General features: G+C 36.9%; 1 protein-coding gene across 1 annotated transcript in view; it reads left to right on the top strand.

The window, feature by feature from the left end:
- Positions 1-26832, top strand: part of LOC128544935 (deleted in malignant brain tumors 1 protein-like) — a 217951-nt gene that overhangs the window by 19118 nt on the left and 172001 nt on the right. Inside the window, exons 7-9 of the mRNA XM_053515248.1 lie at positions 11207-11325; positions 13795-13990; positions 14062-14433. Of these exons, the coding sequence (XP_053371223.1) occupies positions 11207-11325; positions 13795-13990; positions 14062-14433 (687 nt within the window). The remainder of the gene's footprint in view (positions 1-11206; positions 11326-13794; positions 13991-14061; positions 14434-26832) is intronic.

Below are 26832 nucleotides of genomic sequence, written 5' to 3'. Positions count from 1 at the left end.
GTGTCATGGTGAAAGTTTCTTCAACATATTTCTTTAGTCTTTCTGGAAGGAATCTCCTGTGTCACCACTTAAAAACTCATGATTAAAACTATTTTGGCTAATTGACTTTTTTTTATTAATAAAACCTTCATGACCATAAGACCATAAGAGGGCAAAGGCATCTACAGGGCGGAGAACACTTTGTGCTTTCTCGGTTACATGACAAGCTGGGTTTGTTTTTTGTTTATTTGTCTTAATAATTACAAGAAATAGAAAAGAGAGGCTGGTGAGGAAACATCTGTTTTTAGTGGCTTTAACATACATGATAACAGGAACTAACTTGTGAGGCAGAACCTTTGCACAGCAAGTAACTATAAATAGATAAAACATAATAAATAGTACATTTCTGTGGCATTAGAGCAGTAAAAATATGTAAGATGTTATGTGCATTAATTGATTCATTTCATTTTACTGATTGATTGTATTTGTTGTTGAAATTAAATATATATTTTTGAATAGGAAAGCAATTTGTAAACTTGGGGATATTCTGACACAATTCATTTTTAGGTGCCAAGAACACATATCAGAGTCCCCAAGGAGAGATTGACACAGATGATGAAGCTGATTATGAAAATGCTGAAACAATTTTTCACCAGAAGGAGGATTCAGAGGACTCAGATAATGACTATGTTAATGTTGATGCTGATGAACAAAGAGATGACATGGACAATGACTATGAGGATGTGGATATTTATGCAAACTGTTTAATGTAGTGTAAAAATAACCCAGAAATGATAACATTGTTAGATTGGATAATTTGTTTAGACATCATCATTGTAAATTATAGATTATTTAATTTGCACAGACTTCATTAACAGCTTGTTGTTTACTCATTAGTCTTTTCAGACATAACTATAAAACATTTCTACTATTTTCTTACTTCCTACTGATATTACAATGCATGTTATTATGTTGTTAATATATACAATATTAAAATTATAACTCTGTGTAATGTATCATGTAATATAATCAATTAGGTCATTGTTTTAAAAAGTTACAATTTTGAATTAAAAAATTTAATTCAATTATGTAAAAAAATATTAAACACAAATGGTTTTGTTAATGATCATAGGCGTTAATGTTTTAAATTATGTTTATTTAATTAAATTTATATTCTCTACTTATATTTCTGCAATATTGAATCAATCATTCTTATGAATATCATATTGGAATTTAATGAATTTTAAATAAATTGGCAGTGACAAAATTGCAACAAAACACAATGTTCTTTATTTGCATTTTTCTCAAATTTTGCACCTTGCCATCAATTGCACTATGCTACTGTTTGTATTCAAATTTTCTATATAAATAGTTTTACATTTGCATACTATACATAATATATACAGTGGCAATTTCATAATGTGATATATTTTAAATGTTAGCAAACAACTCAAATTAAGGAAAACAAATATTAAAGTTTTAGGGTAAAATTTATATTATAAATATATATTTACATATATATTCACATGCACACATTTTTATAATTGGTAATGTAACTGTGCTTGATTAATTAATCAATCACATTCAAACTATGTTCTAAGGTAATTGACAATTTTCATCAAGGAGTGACTCTAATTAACCCAAAATAAAGATTAGCATTTTGTATTCACATTTACTTATCAATTTTTTTTTTTAATGTTATCTTACAAACTAATTTTTAACTTATTTTTACTTTCCTGTTTTCAATGTTTATTGTAATACATTTTACAAACTTTCCACAGGCTCATGTTACACAAGATTGGCACATTACTTAAAAGCCCGCAAGCCTCTGTCCATTGGACCACGTCTGGTGGTCCCTTTTTAATGCGTTCAGCCAGTAGCATAGTGACATCCCAAAAAATTAGGCATAAACCTCCTGCAGTAGTGAGCCAGCCCAAGGATCTGCCTCACCCCAGTTATAAGTGGAAGCCCTGATATCATACTTTCACCCATTCAATTGCACACTTCTTTGTGTTTGCCGTGAGCCAAAGTTTGTATCTTGTTCCAGCTGCATCCTCTTGGGAACTGTCATTGCCAGAGCCACAGAAACCTCCTCTGTTCATGGCTTAAATCAATGGGGCAGCTAACACATCGTGCATGTGACCTAAATGTTGTGCCCTGGTCAGTCAGAATATCATTTGGGATTACAACTTGGGAGATGAAACAAAAGAGTGCTTCCGCATCTCAACATGCATAAATGTTGTAAAGAGTTGTGCAGTCCACCATGACTAGCACAAAGCAATGCCCTTGTGTAGTTCAATCTAATTCTTTCAAAGGGGATCTCAATTGGGTTTACTAGTTGGCACTTGGGACACAATGTGGATCACTGGCATATATGCAGGCCAATGCCAGTCCAATAAATAAGGTTTAGTGTCTCATCCATGTCTATGTGCCCGGACATCAGATTTTAATGAGCATGGAAAACATTTTCTGGTGGCTTTTCAGTATTAACAACTGTTTCACTTCCTTTTGTGACCAAGTGTCCTGTGTTACTCTGTAAAACTTGTGGTGCCTTTTGCCCCCTGCCTACTCTTAGTGCAGGATACAGTGGTGTGAAAAACTATTTGCCCCCTACCTGATTTCTTATTCTTTTGCATGTTTGTTACACAAAATGTTTCTGATCATCAAACACATTTAACTATTAGTCAAAGATACCATAATTGAACACAAAATGCAGTTTTTAAATGATGGTTTTTATTATTTAGGGAGAAAAAAAATCCAAACCTACATGGCCCTGTGTAAAAAAGTGATTGCCCCCCTTGTTAAAAAAATAACTTAACTGTGGTTTATCACACCTGAGTTCAATTTCTGTAATCACCCCCAGGCCTGATTACTGCCACACCTGTTTCAATCAAGAAATCACTTAAATAGGAGCTACCTGACACAGAGAAGTAGATCAAAAGCACCTCAAAAGCTAGACATCATGCCAAGATCCAAAGAAATTCAGGAACAAATGAGAACAAAAGTAATTGAGATCTATCAGTCTGGTAAAGGTTATAAAGCCATTTCTAAAGCTTTGGGACTCCAGCGAACCACTGTGAGAGCCATTATCCACAAATGGCAAAAACATGGAACAGTGGTGAACCTTCCCAGGAGTGTCCGGCCGACCAAAATTACCCCAAGAGCGCAGAGACAACTTATCCGAGAGGCCACAAAAGACTCCAGGACAACATCTAAAGAACTGCAGGCCTCACTTGCCTCAATTAAGGTCAGTGTTCACGACTCCACCATAAGAAAGAGACTGGGCAAAAACGGCCTGCATGGCAGATTTCCAAGGCGCAAACCACTTTTAAGCAAAAAGAACATTAAGGCTCGTCTCAATTTTGCTAAAAAACATCTCAATGATTGCCAAGACTTTTGGGAAAATACCTGGAAGGCTTGCTGTAATAGAGGGAACCATGAATTCTACTGTCTACCAAAAAATCCTGAAGGAGAATGTCCGGCTATCTGTTTGTCAACTCAAGCTGAAGCAATCTTGGGTGCTGCAGCAGGACAATGACCCAAAACACACCAGCAAATCCACCTCTGAATGGCTGAAGAATAATAAAATAAAGACTTTGGAGTGGCCTAGTCAAAGTCCTGACCTGAATCCTATTGAGATGTTGTGGCATGACCTTAAAAAGGCGGTTCATGCTAGAAAACCATCAAATAAAGCTGAATTACAACAATTCTGCAAAGATGAGTGGGCCAACATTCCTCCAGAGCGCTGTAAAAGACTCTTTGCAAGTTATCGCAGGTTAAGGGTGGCCCAACCAGTTATTAGGTTCAGGGGGCAATTACTTTTTCACACAGGGCCATGTAGGTTTGGATTTTTTTTCTCCCAAAATAAAAAACTATGGTTTAAAAACTGCATTTTGTAATGCTAACTAATAGTTAAATGTGTTTGATGATCGGAAACATTTTGTGTGACAAACATGCAAAAGAATAAGAAATCAGGAAGGGGGAAAATAGTTTTTCACACTACTGTACATCTACAAGTATTCTAAGTATTTAAACCACAAAACTTGAAATATACCCAAGCAAATATTTGTGCACATCCCTGTGATTGCACCTCATAATCAATTCTGCATTCCCCAAAGCCCTTGTGTACACACTCTCACATCATTTTTCTTAATTAAGGATGTTTACAGCACACAAAGACTGGTATTTTGTATATTTTTTTGCACCTTATTCATACAGGAAAGTCACTTGCAATCTTCAAGCAAAGACTAAAGACCTATCTGTTTCTAAAGTAATTGGGACCACAACAATAAAAAAAAATCCTTTCTTACAGTGTTTGATTTATAGTAGTCCCCCTGGTAACTAGTGACCTAGTATAAGGATACAGGTATATATTTTATAATGGAAATTTCCAAGTATTTATGCATGTAAGCTCTATATAAAAGTGTCTGCCTTTGTAGAAAGAGAGGACATTAGATAAATAAGGAAAATAATAGTGAAGAACTAGTGGGTCAGGGAGATAAACTCTGACTTGGTGGGCTGGTGTCTGACTGGGGGACCCTCATTTCTGGGAAGTGGGGATAGGACAGGAGGAAGGATTTATAGAGAGGAGTTGAGGAGTGGCTTCCATGAACGTGCAAGGTCAAATGCAAGCAACACTGGATGATGAATTCTTCTTATTATTATTAAAAAAATTTAATTACTTTTATTAGCCTGTTTTGATTCCTTCTTCCATTTTAATAATGAATTGACTCCTGTTCAAAAATGTGTTTAAAAATCAGCAGGAAATATATTTAATCCTGTCACATTTGTATTTTGTTACTAATTAAAATTTTATGTTCTTTGTAGGATATGTGTTTTGAGGAATTAAATCTTTCGAATCTTATTTTTAGAGCATGTCAGTTAAACCTCTTGTTTCAATTTCAATTCAATTCAATTTTATTTGTGGAGCGCTTTTAACAATTGACATTGTCGTAAAGCAGCTTTAAACAATCAAAAGAATTATTTAAGTTGGTATGAGACGTGAACTTGTATGAATCAAAATGATAAGATTGTCCCTGGTGAGCAAGCCGAGGGCGACAGCAACAGTGGCAAGGAAAAACTCCCTGAGATGGTAGAAGAACGCAACCTTTTGAGGAACCGGACTCAACAGGGAAGCCATCCTCATTTGGGTGAAATGGATTGCAGGGATTTATCTGCATCATACTTCATTAAGTTAAAATTGAGTCCAGTTTGTTATTGGAGGCTCAGGTAGACTGTAGGAAACTACAGTCAACTATTACAGCACTACAACTACAACTCCTTAACTATCGAGCGACTGAAGTCACAAGTCCTCAGAGAACAGCTGTCTGCATCAGCCGAGGACAGAACCATTTTCGTGGAAAAGTAGAACCGTCCCAAGTCACCACATACATGCCAGACAGACCACAGGGGGGATTCATGAGAATAGATGCACAACAGCAGGACACTAGGATGAGTCAGACAGCTCCAGGGGGAATGGATCACTGGCAGATCACTATTATTTCTACCCCCAAGGGTGCATCTTTCATCTCAGTTTCTCTACCAGAAGTCTGTCACTGCACTCCTCTGGACAGAAAGCTTTTCTGGAGCTGCTCTCCAAATTTCACATTGAGTCCACTTCTTTTTCAGGCCATGTCTCTTTGATTTTTTTTTATTGATATTTGTTACTTATGATTGCTACATCTATTAGCAAATACCGGATATAATGAGGATTGAATTCACACCATCAACACTCAACACAGCTTAACCTAGTTTTACACCGCTGGGAGGGTATATCTTTTGGAAGACTACTGTTCCTCCCTCCAGGACAGTTTTAGAGGTTATGTCCTAGAATCTTGTCTTGGACAGAACCCTGACAAGTACCTTTACTGTTTCACTTTTTTATTTGTCTTCCTTTATTATGAAGTAATAATTATTAAATGAAGTAAAAACAGGAAGTGTGTATTTCGACACTTCTGACACTCTGGGGGTTTCAAGAGCTTTTACTACAAAGGGTTCAGTGGGCTGGTCTTTTACCACTGTTACTGAAGCGAATCAGTTTTAGGATTTCTGAATTTCATTACAAGTGACTCTTCTGTTCAGAGACATGAAAAAAAAAAAAACTTCATGACCTTGTGAGTTTCCATATAAGAAGACAGCAGCGGTGAATACTGTATTTAATACCAATCTGAACAACTTTACAAGGATCAGGATGTTGAGACTTCATCTCACTTTAATGCTTGGTAAGTTTATCCAATACATCAGGCTTGTTCTTAATATTATTACATAAACAGACTGAAAACAAACAAATTAACAAGCAAAAATAATATCACAATCATTTATTATCTATTGCTTATAATGATTTTTTTTTTACTGAACTTTGGGTGACTTTAGAATTTAAATATTTTTTTACTATAAACAATTTCATTAGAGAAACAATTTAATAATGCATGTTTACAGTACTTACTAAAACATTATCATAATTCAAATACAATATCAACATTTTGTAAAATTCTTGACATAATGACCTTCCAAAACAGGAATAGGAAGCACTTTTTCATGAAAACTAACATTCTGAAAGTGAGATCCGGAATATGAAAAAATGGTTGTACCTTAAAGCACAGAGCATTTTAGCCCTTATTGTTTTGCTGTTTTTTTTTTTTTTTTTTTCAATAAATATATTTAGGGCTCAGGATTGTGCAGTATAGAGTGACATTTCCTTTTTTCAGCATAATTTGAATTTTAGTTCATTTTAACCAAAAATTAAAAACTGGGTCATATAGGCAAAGGAATAGCACAGATACACATGATCATGTGTTTTTATAGCATTTTTTTGGTTGTTACTAAGACCCAAACTTAATATGCTCATTTGAGAATGATCTACCTTTTTTTTTACTACATCATTCCTATATTATGGTAGTGGTAAAATTTACCTTTTATAAAAGTAAGAAACTATCGTTTTACCTGACATAGCCAAAAGAGAAAAAAAAACAAATGCACAGTTTAAAGTCTTGAAGTCTGACACCTCCCCAATAACACACACCAACAAGGCTTCTAAATAAGCCCTTTTTTTAAATCATCATTGACCTTGCTGTGTTGCAGCACATATCTGTGCTACTTGAGTTTTAAGGGTTTAAAATTATGATGGTGTTTCTTGTGTTTCTACTCTGTATAACTAGTGCGGTTTCTCAAGGGATATGTATTTTTTCCATGCCAGTAAAATGAAAGATTTTATTTAGTATTTTAAGGAGAAATCTATACAGTAGCAGGTGGTTTTTACCTGTACATGGAATACATTTACAAATTTACTAGTTTACTTTATAGTTTTTATTTAACATGACTTATTTCATTTTTAACAAATGTCATTCCAAAACCATCAGCATACTATAACCATTGTCGAATGTTGCATTACATGGACATGGCCACTTCTTGGAATTCTACAAAAAGATCAAAAGGGGATTTTATTTTTAGTAGACTGTTTCCCTACTTCTAAGAGCCTTGGATATTCTCTCAAGACCTTTTCCAATGCCATGACTGTAACTCTCTTTAGCTTTCTGGTTTGTGCATATGGAAAACTAGCTAACTATAAAAAAATACACAGCCCTGTGCATAGTTTGTGTGGACTTCAGGGTATGAGTTAAATCCAGAATAATAATAATAATTAAAAATAAATAAATAAATGCTACTACTACTACTACTAATAATAATAATACATTTAAAAATGACCCCTATTTGGTTTGTATTTTAATCCCTATCTAAAAAAATAATTCATAGCGCAATGTCTGACAACTAATATGTAAAATATTTGAAACCCAAATTTGACTTAAAACCGTAAATATGTAAAAATTAACAGTCTGTAACTTCCAAAAATTTAATTAGTCAAACATACAGTACTGTGCCACGTGGTGTGCCATGTTTCTTAAAATGTTTAGTTAGGTATTCTTGGTTAACTTTGACGTTTCTTAATTTTATTGGCAATATTTTATAAACATTTGAATATACAGATTGTACAAAAAACTAGGCCACCCTTATTATTATTTTAATTAAGCAAAGTTAAAAAATAAGTATTTTAGATAAAGTATTCTTATTTTAATGGGCAAAACATGTTGATCTCAAAAACCATTTTTACCATTAAAAAAAAAAAATCATTTTTAAATTTTTTTTTAATTACAGCATTAAAGATAAAATATGGTGCACACTTATGTTGTAACTGGTTAGAAGGGAACTCTTAATGCTTCAACATACCAAGACATTTTGGCCAATTTCAATCTCCCAACTTTCTGGGAATAGTTTGGGGACGGCCCCATCCTGATCCAGCATGACTGCACACTAGTGCACAAACCAATGTCCATAAAAACATGGATGAGCGAGATTGGTGTGGAAGAACTTTTCTGGCCTGCACAAAGTCCTAACCTACACATACTGTAGAATGAGTACACACACAGATAGGACTAGTTGGTTTGCAGTATCTCAGTATTGTGACAATTTTGATCTCACTTTGAAATGTTTTTGCAATATGTTTGACTGTTTCACTTCTCGATTAAGGACTTGCTGACTGCAGTAAAATGCAGAAGAGGAACTTGCACACTGTTGTACCCAGACAGAAACCTTTAACAGTTGATACATTTTATTTCATGTTTAATTTTTTATTTTCTGGTATTTGTAGTACTTTCATTCACCCAGACGTTCAAGAAAATGATTTATCTTTCGTAATAACTATAAAAAAAAAAATATATTTGCCAAATTGTCTGCCAAACACCTGAAAGCAAAATGTAAATGTATTTATTTTATATTAGCAATAAATAAAACACGAAATGCATCACGAGCAGTATGCAGTAATACCTGTCTATATTCCAGTATAGCCAAGGTTTATTTAAATAATCTTTTAATTTAAGGTAATTAAAAACAACATAGCTTTAAGTTTTATATTACATGTTTAATGAAGTTTCTCATATTTGTTTCTTGTTTTCTTTAGATAGTCAGTGTTCTTACAGCTCCTTTGCTGACTGGTGAGTGTATTTATATACTGTATGAAAAAGTATTCATTAAGATTAACATTTATTATCCTGATTATAGTTGAGAGATTTTAAACATTTACATTGTGTAGACAAAATGCAAGCTGGTTTCACAAGCAACAAGAGAGAAAATGTAGCACACTTCTATTAATGTTTTTTTTTGGAGTGACCTCCTGGTTTACAGAAGACATACTGTATTTAGGAAGTAAGAACAAAAGCATGTTCAACTGGTCTTTCTTTCAGGAAACAGATTATTTCCTGCACTAAATGCAAACTGCACAATGTAGAAAGTCATCCTTTTGTGTTCTTTTTTTTTTTTAAATAATTCATAATTAATAATTCATAAGGAATTCATAATTAATTGACATATATAATTAATTAAACCTTTACCCTTAGCATGCATGATTTACTGAAAGTAAATTCTGAATAAGACACAAATACAAAACCAAAATACATAGTGTACAAAAATATATTCTTATGTAAAGGAATCTATTTTTTTTAAACATGTTATCCATTGGCACAGAATGGTGAAAAATGATCTTTATATTATTATAATTATCTTTATATTATTTTGCGAAATCATACAAAATTCACACAGATATGCCCAAAACTATTTCGACAAGTGGGAAGTGAGAGAGGACTCTCTCTCTCTCTCTCTATATATATATATATATATATATAGAGAGAGAGAGAGAGAGAGAGTTAATTAGTAGATTCAGAATTAGTAGATTCAGGTCTGTAGCTGACTTCATTTTAATTAAATTGAATTCAAATTCACATTAAAAAAACATGTTATTTATCACTAGGTGAAAATTACTTCCTCATTAATATTAGAGGATGTGGATATGAGGCAGTTTCAATCATCAGTGGCTTTGAAACATCCATGTAATCTAATAATTCTATCCCTAGTGAACTGTTTTCACTACCTTCTCTGATCTGCTATGCACTTCTGTAGTCTATGCTGGTGCAAACAGTATGATAGTCAGAAGATCTCAGTGGGAGGAGAGCAACAGATCTATACAGTATGCATTTGGAACTGAGCCACAGCATTTGTACAAAGTCTTTCCAAGGTGGGTTTTGCGTGTAACATAGGTGAAAACCTTTCAATGACTTGTCCACTGAGCAGTGATTGAAAGCTTCCAGGATAAATTTGGAAGACTTGGGAGATATAGTTTCTGTATAAATCTGTACTCTTTTAATATTGACTGTGGCTGTTACTGCATTAGCTATGTATAGGGTGTAAATAAACCAGAAGGGGAAAAAAAGCTGTGGAAATTCCCAGGAAAGATAAAATCCTGGTGGGGAAACCTGTCAGTTCAATGTCTGTGGTGCATAGTCTCTCCTTGATAATAATTGTTGAACACCAGTGTGTGTTTACATAATTTACAATGCCACATTGTTTTCCTGTGAGGTCTCTATCACAATCAAGTCTCAGGGGGTCCTGAAAACATCTATATGCAAATCTTTCTAGTTGAGCCAAGTCTCAGTAAATGCAAGGAGTGAAGCTGTCCTGTATTCATGCATGTACTTTATGTTTGTCTGAAGTTTATCTGTTTTATCACGCAGGAAGCGCACATTAGCCAAAATAACAAGGAAGCGGACAGTGTTTACCTCTCTCCCACTCGAGTCTCCACCTTTTTCCCCCTTATTATTTTCTTATTTTTGCAGTGAGAAGATTCCTCTTGGTATTAAAGGTCCAGTTGGTCCATGCTGGCCGCCAGCAATACAGTGGCCATTTGCCATGACAAGCACCAGGAATTAATTTATTAATCATGTTTTGATTAAAGATCACATTTACCGCCACATACTGTAACACTGCAGAACCTATATCTGAGCACCAGAGACTTGTACGGTTGTATGGTTGCATCGTGTCATGTGCTTCTCTTCATACCCTGACATGCACATCTTTCTGGAATAGGGTCAGTCTGCACTCATCAGATGACATTACCTTTTTCATTGCTCCAAAGTACACATTTTGCATGTGTTTAAGTGGTTCACTGATTTCACTTGACTGCATTTCCTCTGTGGTTGATAGTTTCGCACTATTCTTCTAGTTTTAAATAATGTTATGGACAGTTCTTAACCTAATTGCAGTCATTTTAGTGATCTCGCTACTTTTATGCACATGCAGACCAACAATTTGACCCTATTAACATATAAAAAAAATTACCAATCAGTGTACTACTGAGATTTATTATTGTCAATACTAACATACATTGTGCTGTTTGTCTTAGATGGCGCTAACATACGACTCGCTGGTGGCAGTAACTCCTGCTCTGGTAGAGTGGAAGTCTATTATAATTACCAGTGGGGAACAGTGTGTGATGATGACTGGGACATGAGTGATGCACAGGTGGTGTGGATGATGCACAATATGGATGGATGATGTTCGCTGTTCTGGAAGTGAAAGCTCCATCACACAGTGCACTCATAATGGATTTGGAACACACAACTGTAACCATGGTGAAGATGCTGGTGTTACATGCTCAGATAGACACAATGTGTCATCATTGTGATCTTTACTGTATATTGTATTGGATATAACACAAAGATTTAATGTATTTATAGACACATTTAATGTTGCTAAAATATTACTGAGATCTATTACTCTCTCATTTATACAGACAACAAGGTTTACACATTTTTAAGTTGGAGGGTTAATAAGTTCATAAAGTTGTTATCATAGAAATTGTAGAGATGTGTAAAATAAATAAATATATACATATAGTAAAACTGTAAAATTGCCATCTCTGTACTTTGAAAATATTGGTGAAAAAATTATTTAGGTGGACAAAAAATGAGTCATATAACACATGTTTCAAGATTTTTAATGAACATTATTATGCTTTTGTTAAAATTTTAGTGATTTTGGTAACTGCCATTTAACTTTAGTTGATACTGATCTTCAAATAATCATTTTGTAACATTTTATTTTCTCTTTGGTTAGTTAAATGAAGACACATTGCATATTTTATGTGTAGTATTTCAATTCACATTGAATGTTGTGGAATGTCTTAGAAGTTAATTCATTTAATCATATTATATTTCATAGCAGAAAAATGCAGTTTTTATTATTTTTATATGAAGGCACTTTATGGATAAAGTGTTATTAAGAAATGTTAACTGTAGATAAGGGACATTACTATAAATTAGAAAATGTATAAATGATTTAAGTCATTTATATACAGTTTTAGCCATTTTTTTGTTTTGCTGATGTTTTATTAATTATATATGCTGTATATAGGGCTTAGGATTATGTAGTATATGTAGTATTCTTTCAGTATACTAAATTTTATTTCATTTTTACCAACCATAAAAACAATAATAATAAAAAAAAATGTAAGGAATTGCCACTAGAGGGCACAGTTAACCAAGTATATCGGCATAATGCTTATGTTTTGTCCTATAGCCTGGGTATTGGTCAGTTATGGGTTGTAAAATTTGAGTGTTTGTTTCTTTGATTCCTGTTTTGTGTTACATCCTGATTAAAGACTCTTTTGTTGAAAAACACCCCTCTGCGCCTATGCCTTCCCTTTTTCTGCCCACGCATTAACAGCCGATACCACCCAATCATGACCCAAATCAAAAATTGCACGTATACACACAATCTCCTGTTTTTCCTGGGGTCTGTTCTTCATACGTCGCTTAACACATCCGAGATGAAGTGAGACATCTAAGATGAGATCATTGTGCTAATTACGATCCGGCTAAGTTGGTTCTTTGAACACACCTGTTAATGATTAGTATAGCTGGATTGAGTTGTCTAAGATTATTGTGTATTAGTTTTAAAAGGCGATATGCATCGACAGTAGAAACACTGATCACAACCCCTATGATTGGTTCACAAAAAGGCAAAAGAGCAGCTAAACTTCTTTTGTAACACATGTTATGCGCTGAAATGCCCCTTGTCATGTATTGCCCCCCTAACATAATCGCTATCAAATATTATATTAGAACAGAAATTCATTGGTTAATGGTTTACAAATCACATGGACAATAAAATAAGCAATATGAAAATATATATGTTGGATATTTTTTAAATACAACATGTATACTTTTATGTTGTTTGTTATATTAGTTTCGTCCAATTTATTATTATAAAAAATATTTATTTTTATTATATTTAATTATTTATTTGCATATTCATGACAAACCCCTGAAAAATAAATGTTATAAAATAAACATACAAGAATTTGTATTAATGGTCTTGACGGCTGTCACGTGCCTGGGGTTTATTATAATATAATATTTGATATTAATAAACTTATGAATTTATGTTTTAATATAATATTTGATAGCGATTATATATATATTGGTATATATGCAAGATACTTTTCTTTCCCTACGTGAGTCAGTTCACGTCAGTCGTGCTCTTTAACCAATCAGATGTGACCTCGCCATTTCAACCAATCATACCCCGCCAGGAGCGCAGGCTAAATCCTGTTTACATAAAATAAACCTGCTACCGAGCAGGTTCAAGCTTACGGATATGTTGCTATGACAACAAATGCTAGAAGCACATTGAAGAACAAAACAATCCAAGATCAGGACAAATCCACAACAATCAAATCCAGCTAACTGAGTTAGCAACGTACAAAGAACGGACCCCTGGTTGTTTTAGATTGTTTCTATAACCATAATAATATTAATAATAATATGCTAATTGTCTAATTCCCATGGTTCTCAGTAGTGATATATAAAATAAATGCTAACTTTTATTCTACCTGAAAAAAACACAAATTCACAGTTTGATGTCTGAAGCTACCCCTTCCATATAGGGGGAACAGTGTGTGATCATTCCTGGGACTAAAAGGATGCAGAGGTGGTGTGTCGACAGCTTGGATGTGGTAAAGCAGTCAGCGCTCCTCATAATGCCCGCTTTGGTCAAGGAAGTAAACCAACCTGGCTGAATGATGTTCAGTGTACTGGAACTGAGAGCTACATAGATCAGTGCTCACACAGAGGATTTGGAGTAGAGAACTGTGAACATCATGAAGATGCTGGAGTCGTGTGCTCAAGTAAGTTGTTATTGTTTGTTGTAGCAAAACAGTTTAAAGTAAACACATTCACTAAATAATTCAATATACTTATTTACAGAGTCCCACACTGACTCAGAACTTCCCAAACTCTGTGGTCTCACCTGGAGAAGTCCTTCAGTTCAGATGTTCCACACCCAGCACAACATGCATCTCTGTAGACTTCAGTTTGTATAAAACTGGGACATTAATAAAGAAGCAAACTGCAGAGACTACAACAACATTTACCAGAGGTTTCTTTCACTTGGAGCTCAGTGGAGCTAATGTTACTTGGACTCAGTCAGCTGTTAACCACTCAGCTGTCTACCTTTTTCCTGAGGCAGATTTTGTCCATCAGGGAAACTACAGCTGTACTTATGAAGTCAATGTGTCTTCTCATGCTTTTACCTCCTCCACCACTAAACCCCTAATCATTAGTGTGAAAGGTTAAGATAAAATGACCTACAAATCTGGCCTTTAAAAACGCACGTTTTGAGAAATGGGATCCCGCGACTTGCCGCGGCTGCGCGCGGCAAACTGTGAAAATGCTCTTCATTACCTGTAGGGGGCAGTCGTGTTTCAGGCTGAAGTATTGTGTGTCTACTGAAGCCGAAAATGTGTTGTGTCTCTTAGGCGCCCATTGACAGCAAGCGACAGAGCTCATAAACGTGTCAAGCTCAAACTGTTATGTATTTATTCTTCAAAAAGACTACAAAGATGTATGATATGTTAGCCTATAACATTATTGTTTTATTGTTTTTATGCGCTCTGAATATACAAGGGCACTGGTGGCTCAGTGGTAGGTGATTCGCCTGTCATGCGGAAGACCCGGGTTCTAATTCCCAGCCAGTGCTCAAAGTTCCAGTGTTATGCGCTAAAATGCCCCCCTGCCACCACCAGGCAAGTTGTGAATAGCTGGCACTCGGTGACAGCCAATGAAATTGAAGCATTTTTGCGGCTTTCCACGTGGTGTGGCGTTGCTCAACTAATAGCATAAAATCGTCCAGACCCTGGTTCGAATCCCGCTCTGGGTGAATATGTAAATTCTTTGTTTTATACTTTTTGCTTATGATTATTATAAAATTATAGTAAGGTGAGTGCTAATGTTTCATAGCTTAAGAAAAAAAAATCTCAATTGCAAACATGCATTTAGTACTGAAGCATAACTTGATAATGTAATGTCATGATTATATCCAAAACTCGGTTTGTGGCTGTTAAATAATAAGACTGACTTCACATATTCAGCCGAAACACTTTTAATTGAAATTGCAATTAAGTTTTTACAATCTCCACACTCATTAATTTATTTTACTTCTCACTATACATTATTCACTTTTCTTAATAAAGCATGCAGAAATTATTATACTGTATTTTAAACACTCTTGGCAACAATAACAAAAACTATAAAGAACAAGAAGAAGAAAAAAAATACACACTTAAGAAACCACGGTCAGTCTCCCCCTTTCTCACATTATCATTTCTGTCTTTTCCCATTTTTGTCTTTTCATCTCATTGAATTTATAGTCCTGAAATTCTCTCCATTTCATCTCCTTCTCCATGCCCAGATCCTTCCTTCTCCATAATTCTACAGATCCTTGTACAAAAAAATACCTTTGCAGTTCTGTAATCTACTTCCCTGCCATTCCAGTGTAACCCGTGTGTACAAGTCGGCTGTTTGGGATGAGAAGGAAAGATTTAATTGAAGATTTAGTTTGGGAAAACGACTTGTGGTCCCAGCGCAGGAGGACGTTTGGTTAGACAGCTCTTTCAGGTCCCGATGCCTGTACCTTCTCTGGCAGTCGATGTCGTTTGCGGCATAGCAGAAGCAGAAGCAGGAGCTGAAGCTAAAAGAAATATGGAAAAATTATAATAAAATAAAGACTACATAGGCATGCACATTTCATAATAGGCATACTGATCAGTTTTTAATTTAAAATACATGGATTCAAACTCGTTTGTGCATTTTACCGGTTACAAAGAAAAAATATTTTGTTTAATTAAGCATCACAAGCAAGCATAGTTTTTATAACATGTTATATAAATGCTCAGTGGACAACAAGGATTATAAAGATTAAATATCAGTACAGGTACTTTTACTGTCTGTACTATCTAATTCTAACTGTCTAGGTTCCCTTTTACACAAATTAAACAAACACACATTATCCGTAATGCTGGCAAAGGCCTGACACTGGCATGAAAATCCATCAGATACATAGAAGCTATCACAAAAACTATACATTTTTCACAATACAGTTTAACTTACTGTGCACAAACAGTACAAACAGTTATGGTTCTGTTATGGTTCCCTCCAAAGGACAATTCTGTGAAGACCATGGTACTACAGTGGGTATTTAATATGATACTGCCTGTGCTTTACCACACCAGCATTGTGTACAAACATACAGTATCCACTGTGGTACTGTATGAACAAAAATACCATATTAGGTACCTGCTGAACTGAAGTAAGTACCATGAAATTCACCCAAAGTGGATAAATATACTATATAACATTTCTTATGAAATAAACACATTAGAGTTAGATGTAACAGAATGAAATTTAGCGTTTTTTTATTATTAAATTTAGCGTTTTGTGTGTTGCTACTTCATCTAAATGCCCCCTAACTAAATGAATGAATGATGTGTTCAGTGTGTTTAGACGTGAGCACGAGCGTTCAGTGAATGATGATGGCGGCGAGAAATGTATAGGAAGAGCTAAGATAATGTCTGTTCATCTGTCAGTGTCTTATTCAAGTTAAAATTAATAATAATAAAAGAAAAAAACTTACCGATCAGCGTGGTCTCCGTCTGTCTCACTCAGGTTCCCAGCTCGACCAATCAGTGCGCGGAATGGGCGCCGGCGGGCTCCGCAGCGGCCACCGGCGGCCGAAAATATATCGCATCCGTAGTGGTTTAGCACTACCATTGAAAATGAATGGGAAACCGTTTAGGGATTTTTAGCTAAAGAATCCGCGGCCGTTCGATTCCCCGACTGGGAGACATTTTGCACTTTGCCGTGACTCGCTCAGGTCCCGAGGCTTGTGTCTGCTCCCCTCAGCACCAATTGCTCTGCCTTAGACCTCCATTTCAACACAATCTTTCCTACATGCTCATAATTTCTCTGCTCACAAAACACCCAAGTAAAATAATCCACTAATTAATGGCCCCCTTATTCGGAAGACTAATTTGGGAATGTTGAAGACGAATCCCCCAGCTGTATTCTGTATCAGTTCCAGAGTCTCAATACAACTGAGAGGCAGACCTGCCTGGAGCAATTTGCCCTGGTCCAGGTTTGAAAAGCCAACGTGCCGAAAGAGCAACCGACTGGTGAGTGTGGAAAGAAATGCTTAAATCCATTTCAGACTCAGAATATCAGAGGGTGTGGCACAGTTGTGTAGTGGTTAGCATTTTCGCCTTGCAACTCCAGGGTCCGGGATCGATTCGAGTTTGTCTTTTTAGCGTCCTGAATGACGTGCCGATTTGTATGGCCTTTTTCATTTTCCCTGAGAGGCAAACCTGCCTGGTGCAAGCTGCCCTGTTCCAGTCTCAAAAAGCCAATGAACTACGACGTTTGCGAGAAAGAGCAGCCCTGAGGAGAGGGCGTAGCCATTGCAGCTACAATCTACGAGGTTTGAGAGCAAGAGAAAAGCCAAAGTGGAGGACATAGTAATTGTGTGGTTTGGACACATTTTGGAATGTTAAAGACATTCCTAAATGTGTCCATGCAGATTAGGCCAATTGGGATTCAGTAATTTCCTGCAGTGGGTGAATGAGCATGTGAGTGTGTATGCGAGTGTGCCACGCAATGGATTCAACATCAGACCCAGGAGGCTTATAAACAGTTTCACAGCAAAATATATCATTTACAGGCTGTTAGAAAATATTCTGTGCATTGTCTTTTATTGAGTCACAAGGGTGCTAAAAAGCATTCATCATTCAAAGTTATTTATATCAGTGTAACGTTAGTGTGATTTTGAAAGTGCTATAACTCCACCTGGCACAGTTTCATCAGTGGAACAATCTGACTACATGTGAAGTGCCATTTGTCACAAGTATTTGCCCCTTCCTATTTTTTTTTTTTCATATTTGTCACACTTGTATAGGTGGAATTTCACCTAAACACTTTATAAGGAAAAGACAAATTGGCCTTTTTTTGTGAGTTATCATGAACATTTTGCATTTCGGGGGTATCATCTTGATGCATTGTAAGACAAAAAACTATTGTAAAAACAATGCAATTTATGCTATCATAAGGAAAATATCAATTTCTTTCATTCCAAGGATTAAAAACGGTAACAATGTCAACTTGAGAATCTAGAATCCAGAAGATTAAATTTACACAAATTTAAAAAGAGGCCTGAAAGTCTTCAGAAAAGCCTCAGCTTCAAGAGGTTTTTACAGTTTGGAGAGGTGCATTACAGATCCTCTAAATGTTTAGGTGAGAACAGCTGATTCACACTTGGGGAGAGTGAATAGTTTGCATTTGAATGTTGTCTGGCATTGTAAAGCTCACAGTGACACTAAATGAACAATAGGATTAATAGGAATAGAAGGCACTAAAGAGGAGGATTTTAATTTAGATTTAGAACAAATATTTTAATAGGAAAAAAAAACAATAGCCCACGTTTAGAAACCGTTTATAAATTCTTTTCCGACATGAGTTGGCTCGGTGTTATGCGCAGAGCGCCGGGAGATTTCCTGAAGCTCCGAAATCACTGGGGCATTTTTTCTAAATAGATGCTATCGTTAATAACTGATGGATGTTTTGGGCTGTATACACACACATTTTTAAAGGGGTTTAAAACGAATTAGTCCGAGCAGACCTACATAAAAGGTGAGAAGTGAGTAACTGAGCGCGCTGTCGCATTGTATATACTGTACAACACCGTTTATCAATCGTTTATCAACGTTTATCAACGTTTATCAACCTTTTAATAAAACGCTGCCTTTTGTAAAGAGAAAGTACTTTACAAAAGACGAACAGCTTTATTTCAGTCATAAATTCACAATCACATCACATTCCAGCTATTATTTCCAGCCGTGATTAAATAATGGATGAAATAATTATTCAATGCTGGACACAAACAGCAAATATAATGATTATTATAAAAAGTCAGAAGAACTTTGTGTTCTTAAAAAAATATTTACTTTATATATATATATATATATATATATATATATATATATATATACATACAGTGGTGTGAAAAACTATTTGCCCCCTTCCTGATTTCTTATTCTTTTGCATGTTTGTCACACAAAATGTTTCTGATCATTAAACACATTTAACTATTAGTCAAAGATAACACAAGTAAACACAAAATGCAGTTTTTAAATGATGTTTTTTTTATTATTTAGGGAGAAAAAAAATTCAAACCTACATGGCCCATAACTGGTTGGGCCACCCTTAGCAGCAATAACTGCAATCAAGCATTTGCGATAACTTGCAACGAGTCTTTTATAGCGCTCTGGAGGAATTTTGGCCCACTCATCTTTGCAGAATTGTTGTAATTCAGCTTTATTTGAGGGTTTTCTAGCATGAACCGCCTTTTTAAGGTCATGCCACAACATCTCAATAGGATTCAGGTCAGGACTTTGACTAGGCCACTCCAAAGTCTTCATTTTGTTTTTCTTCAGCCATTCAGAGGTGGATTTGCTGGTGTGTTTTGGGTCATTGTCCTGCTGCATCACCCAAGATCGCTTCAGCTTGAGTTGACGAACAGATGGCCGGACATTCTCCTTCAGGATTTTTTGGTAGACAGTAGATTTTTTGGTAGACAGTAGCAGCAAAACAACCCCAGACCATCACACTACCACCACCATATTTTACTGTTGGTATGATGTTCTTTTTCTGAAATGCTGTGTTACTTTTCAGATGTAACGGGACACGCACCTTCCAAAAAGTTCAACTTTTGTCTCGTCGGTCCACAATTTATTTCCCCAAAAGTCTTGGCAATCATTAAGATGTTTTTTTAGCAAAATTGAGACGAGCCTTAATGTTCTTTTTGCTTAAAAGTGGTTTGCGCCTTGGAAATCTGCCATGCAGGCCGTTTTTGCCCAGTCTCTTTCTTATGGTGGAGTCGTGAACACTGACCTTAATTGAGGCAAGTGAGGCCTGCAGTTCTTTAGATGTTGTCCTGGGGACTTTTGTGGCCTCTCGGATGAGTTGGCTCTGCGCTCTCGGGGTAATTTTGGTCGGCCGGCCACTCCTGGGAAGGTTCACCACTGTTCCATGTTTTTGCCATTTGTGGATAATGGCTCTCACTGTGGTTCGCTGGAGTCCCAAAGCTTTAGAAATGGCTTTATAACCTTTACCAGACTGTTAGATCTCAATTACTTTTGTTCTCATTTGTTCCTGAATTTCTTTGGATCTTGGCATGATGTCCAGCTTTTGAGGTGCTTTTGGTCTACTTCTCTGTGTCAGGTAGCTCCTATTTAAGTGATTTTTTTTATTGAAACAGGTGTGGCAGTAATCAGGCCTGGGGGTGACTACAGAAATTGAAATCAGGTTTGATAAACCATAGTTAAGTTATTTTTTAACAAGGGGGGCAATCACTTTTTTACACAGGGCCATGTAGATTTGGAGTTTTTTTTTCTCCCTTAATAACGTAAACCTTCATTTAAAAACTGCATTTTGTGTTCAATTATGTTATCTTTGACTAACGGTTTTTGATGAGCAGAAACATTTAAGTGTGACAAACATGCAAAAGAATAAGAAATCAGGAAGGGGCAAATAGTTTTTCACACCACTGTATATATATATATATATATATATATATATATATAAATATATATATATATATATATTGTTTATTCATGTCTTCTGATGGTGTCGACACATTTTTACATTTTAAATAAAATATGTTGCCATATTCACGAATCAGGACATTCGCATTGTTAACACTATCAGATAGCCTACTATCAAGAAATTTAATTAATTTCAACACCATTTAAACCGAGACAATGCCATGTCTTTTACTGTTTTGTCCCTGTTAAAACATTACAAAAACCTATATAAGAAATTTATTAGGAATTTTAAAGCATGAATTTGGTCATCTCATTTCATTATTATGAAAATAATATAAAGCACATATACACACATTTATCATGAAAGATCTGTTGTAAAACAAAATAAAATTCATGTTTGCTTCAGCACTGGAAACAATATTGTTTTGAGCTAAGTAATTATACACAGTTCTTTGTTGTACAGTACTTGGTCCGGCTTTTAGATAAAGTCCTTCCATGCGCCATCTGGCGGATACTCAGTGAAGCACAACACATTTATTTAAATTCCCGATTGTTGCTCACGGCAAGCTAAATTGCGGCATCTCGCGGGAAAACACACGCAGTCTTAATGGCCACATCTGTATTTCTTTTTTTTGAAGGTCTACAATAGTGAAATCCTCGGACTTCAGAGGGGACAAAGTGAAGAGTTACCTGTTACCTTGTGTGTGTTTAGTGATTTATTGGAGGTAGACAAGTCAAAATGTTGCAGAGCTTGTTTCTGCATCATATAGAAAATTTACTGATCATATATTAACAATTTTTTTTTACTTAAACTAAATTAAAATACTAACACCAATATGAGATTTATTAATTAAATGATTTAATGTTGAGATTAACACTGTGCATTTGAAATTAAAAGTTCAGCTCATAACTCATGTTTCCTTTATTTTGCCTAAAGGGATAAAAATGTTTTCACCCAGAAAATCTGTAACAGGTACAGACCTGGCCATTAAAAACACATGTGTCGAAAAAAGGGATCACGCGACTTGCAAGCTGTTAAAATGCCCTTTATTACCTGTAGGGGCAGTCGTGTTTCAGTCTGAAGTATTGTGTGTCTACTGAGCCAAAAATGTGTTATCTCTCTTTGGTGCCCATTGACAGCAAACGACAGAGCTCATAAACGTGTCGAGCTCAAACTGTAAATACTAATGTGTTTATTCTTCATTTTCTTCTCTCCTTAAATGATGGTACTTCTTTGACTGCGCTTTTTCCATTCAGTATTATAACTATTAGTAGTAGTGCTCTGAATTTATTATTGTTATTATTCTAATTATTATTGAAATGCACCCGCGCGTGTGTGCAAAAAGACTACGAAGATGTATGATATGTTAGCCTAAAACATTATTGTTTTATTGTGTTTATGCGCTTTAAATATACACTAAACAATAAACACTGTCTTGTGCAAAGTGAAAGTGAGTTACGCGTGCGGCTTTTTGATCAAAAGGCTGCTAAACGCGTGCGCAGATATAAGCAGATTTATCAATAAAACAACAGACATAAAATGAAAAAAAAAAACACAAAAATATGTACTACTCTTTAAATACAACGCGACAGCACGCAAAATCCCCGGGCTTTGACTGCACTTTCTCTATTCGGTGTAGTAAAAGTACTATATATATATATATATATATATATATATATATATATATATATATATATATAAAATGAAAATATTATGTATAAAGAAAATATAATTTGTATATTTGTGTTTAATTAAATTCCTAACATTTTAATGGCAAGATGGCGATGGCGCCGGTGAGGTCGGCTGCCGTCACGACTGCTCCGACCTATTTTACTTTGTTTTCGTTTTTTAAGATATCTTTCAGTAACTTTAAACCGGCTAAATCATCACCATGAAGTACATTAGTTATGATAGAGACACTCTTGTTTCTATTGGTATACCATGTACTCACAATTCAAAGTTTTTAACTCCGGATCCAAGCTGGCCGAGTGAGATCCTGAGGGAAAACAAAGGACGCGACGCGAAGCGGCGGCCCCGAGGGAAACGAGCTGGCGTCAGGAACAGGCTGAGAGCCCGTGCACACCGCACACCTCTGCCTAGCATCCTGCTCGCCAACGTCCAGTCACTGGAAAACAAGCTCGATGACCTCAGGGCCAGGATAAAGTTCCAGAGAGACATTCGGGACTGCACTCTCCTCTGCCTCACCGAGACATGGCTGAACCCAGCAGTGCCGGACCATGCCATTCAGCCGGCCGAGTTCTTCTCGGTTCACCGCATGGACAGGACGCGGGACTCGGGGAAGTCAAGGGGAGGCGGCGTGTGTTTAATGGTGAACAGCAGCTGGTGCAATAGCGCAAGCGTTGTTCCTCTCACACGCTCCTGCACACCAAACCTGGAACTACTGTCCATCATGTGTCGTCATTTGGACACGGACACTGCCTTATGCGAGCTGCACGCCGCCATCTCCCTTATGCCAAAATACAAACAAAGGCTGAAACAGGAAGTTCCGGTTCAGAGGGAGGTCGCGCGCTGGACGGACCAATCGGTGGCCGCGTTACAGGACGCACTCGATGACGCAGACTGGGACATGTTCAGAAACAGCTCAGATGATGACGTCAGCGTGTTTACGGAAGCGGTTGTGGGATTCATCGGGAAACTAGCGGATGATACCGTGGAAAAAAAGACTATTAAAACGTTTCCCAACCAGAAGCCGTGGGTGGATAAAACCATTCGCGACGCTCTGAGATTTCGCACCGCTGCCTAAAACACGGGACTCGCGTCGGGGGACATGGAACCAAATAAGGCTGCGTCATACAGCGTCCGGAAGGCGGTGAAGCAGCGCTACGGGAGAAAACTAGAGTCACAACTTTAACAGAGTGACTCTAGGAGCCTGTGGCAGGGATTAAGGACAATGACGGACTATAAAGCACCAACAACCTTTATGACGAACGCGGACGTGACTCTGGCAGAAGAGCTGAACACTTTCTATGCTCGCTTCGAGGCTGCAGCTAAAGACGCTAGCGATGCTAATGCTAGCGGCGCTAACAGCTGCAGACAGGAAGTCATTGCCAGAGCCGGAAGCGCGTTCATCATCACCGAGCATGACGTGAGAAGAGCCTTCAAGAGAGTGAACACCAGGAAAGCAGCAGGACCAGACGGCATCTCAGGCCGTATCCTCAGAGCCTGCGCAGACCAGCTAGCACCTGTGTTCACTGAGATATTCAACATCTCTTTATCTCAGTCGGTTATCCCCACATGCTTTAAAGAGTCCATTATTGTTCCTGTCCCAAAGAAACCTCAACCTGCTTCTCTTAATGACTATCGCCCTGTAGCTCTCACCTCAGTGGTGATGAAGTGCTTTGAAAGGCCTGGTCAGAGACTTCATCATTTCTTCACTACCAGACACACTCGACCCACTACAGTTTGCATACCGCCCCAACCGTTCTACTCCTCCACACATCACTCACTCACCTGGATGCTAGGAAAGGGAATTATGTGAAAATGCTCTTCATTGACTACAGTTCTGCATTTAATACCATAATTCCCTCCACACTCACCACCAAGCTGGAGCACCTGGGACTCAGCTCATCTATGTGCCAGTGGATCTCCAACTTCCTAACTGGCAGACCACAGGCAGTAAGGATGGGCGGTCATGTCTCAGCCTCCCTCACTCTCAGCACTGGAGCACCCCAGGGCTGTGTTCTGAGCCCCCTGCTGTACTCTTTGTACACCCACAACTGCGTGGCGACTACCAACTCCACCGCCGTCAAGTTTGCTGACGACTAGGGCTGCAACTAACGATCATTTTGATAATCGATTAGTTGGGCGATTATGTTTTCGATTAATCGATTAATCGGATAAAACCTAACCACTTCTTTAATTTGATATTTCGCTTATAACTATATATATATATATATATATATATATATATATAAATCAGGGTATTATTTATGTATAAAAATAAACTTTTAAAAATGCAAAACCACATATAGAGTTTAATAATCTTTAATTTTGACATTTTTAACCTTAAATAAAATCTAGTGTATATATATATATAGAGTTTAAAAAATACACTGATATATTCAGTTGATGTTACGTTATTAATGCCCCGGAACTACGACTTGCTTCAACTTATAATGTTTTTATTCCATAAGCACACACATTGTATTCCACTTCTTAGTCTGGTGCATCAATCAAAAACTGTCCGGTCTCCAACACCGAACCGGAACTCTAAATGTTATCGGACATAACATCATATCTTCCCCCCTTTAAATGTAAATAACGTTCCTTTGAAATCTTATGTTCTATCAATTTGTTCTCATGCCAAAAGTAACATTTCCATAACAACATCACACCAAAAGCATCACAGACTTTTGACAATGAACATTTTTTTTTTTTTTTTTTTTTTAAACAGATCTCAATTAACCTTTCAGGGGGTCTAACAGTGCGTTTTTGTCTGCAACCCTTCCCAGGTGAAGCAGTAACTTCTTTTGTCAGATCAGAGTCAGTATAATCCACAGAACATTTGTCAACCTGTTCGCTTGTGGAAATTTGAGACACATCATGTTCATTTGATAGCGACTCGACATCTTGAACAGTCACTTGTGGTCTTATGTCCCCTCTGTTCCTTCTTAGAATTGCACCATTCTCGGTCATAATCTTGTATGACCGTGGTACCATTTCTCTTTCAACACAACCTTGTCGCGTCCATGTCCCTGTTGCATGGTTCAGGATACGAACTTGATCTCCAGGATTGAGTTTTCGCAGGGTCTTTGCTTTCTTGTCATAGTTCTCTTTTTGTTTGCTTTTGAGTTGTTGTTTTGCTTCTTTGATTCTGTTTGCTCCTGCAGGTGTCAACAAGTCCTGGTGAATGGGTAAGTTAGTGCGTATCCGTCGACCCATTAGCATTTGGGCTGGAAACCCATTTTGAAGCGGAGCACTCCTGTAAATCATTAGGCTCTTATGGAAGTCTGTCTTTCCATCATGACTCTTCTTCATGAGAGCCTTCACAATCTTTACAGAACTCTCTGCCAGCCCGTTGGACCTAGGGTAGTTTGGGCTCGATGTAGTGTGTTGAAATCCACACTCTTTAGCAAAGGCATCAAACTCCCTACTGCAAAATTGTGGGCCATTATCAGAAAACACTTCACATGGAACTCCATGTCTTGCGAAGACTGTCTTCAGGAAAGCAATGACAGCCTGACTAGATGTCACCTGAAGTGTTGCAACTTCTGGATAGTTGGAGAAATAATCAGTAACTACCATGTGGCTCTTACCATTGCAGTCAAACAGGTCTACCCCAACCTTTTGGTATGGATAATCGGGCACTGGATGAGGCATGAGTGGCTCTGCTTGTTGCCTAGACCTGTATGTGAGACATATTTCACATGAAGCTGTAGTCTGACTGATTTCATGGTTTATTCTTGGCCAGTACATTACGTCACGGGCCCTGCGCTTACATTTCTCTTCACCTAGGTGTCCCTCATGAACCTTGTGCAGCATTTCCTTCCGCATCGATGCAGGGATGACAAACTTGTTTCCCTTGAATATGATGTCATTCACTACTGAAAGTTCAGCTCTGCATGACCAGTAGTCTTGAATTTGCTTTGGACAGTCACTTTTCTTTTCTGGCCAACCTTTCAGTATGGTCTCTTTGAGTTGTGTCATTGTTTCATCTGCATCAGTTGCATTTTTAATTTGTTCGGTTTTCTCTGGGGACACAGGAAGAGAGGTCACTATCATGTCAACATACGCTTGTATGTCTTCACCTTTCTCACTAATAAGGCTTTTATGCTTGTCGACAGCCCGAGAGAGTGTATCAGCTGCAAACATGAACTTTCCTGGTGTGTAGATCATTTTGACGTCATATTTTTGGAGTCTGATGAGCATTCGTTGGATTCTCATTGGGCAGTCATTTAAGACTTTGGACATTATGGACACCAGTGGCTTATGGTCTGTTTCCACTTCAAAGGACTGTCCGTAGACATACTGGTGAAACCTTTCACAGGCATATGTACAAGCCAAAAGTTCCTTTTCGATTTGTGCATAGTTGGTTTCTGCACTCGTCAAGGCCCTTGAAGCATAAGCTACTGGTTGCCAG

This window comes from Clarias gariepinus, chromosome 16 (genome assembly GCF_024256425.1).
Source record: "Clarias gariepinus isolate MV-2021 ecotype Netherlands chromosome 16, CGAR_prim_01v2, whole genome shotgun sequence".
NCBI classification, from domain to species: domain Eukaryota; kingdom Metazoa; phylum Chordata; class Actinopteri; order Siluriformes; family Clariidae; genus Clarias; species Clarias gariepinus.
The sequence above is the reverse complement of the archived record's forward strand: the minus strand, read 5'-3'. Positions and strand labels throughout refer to the sequence as shown.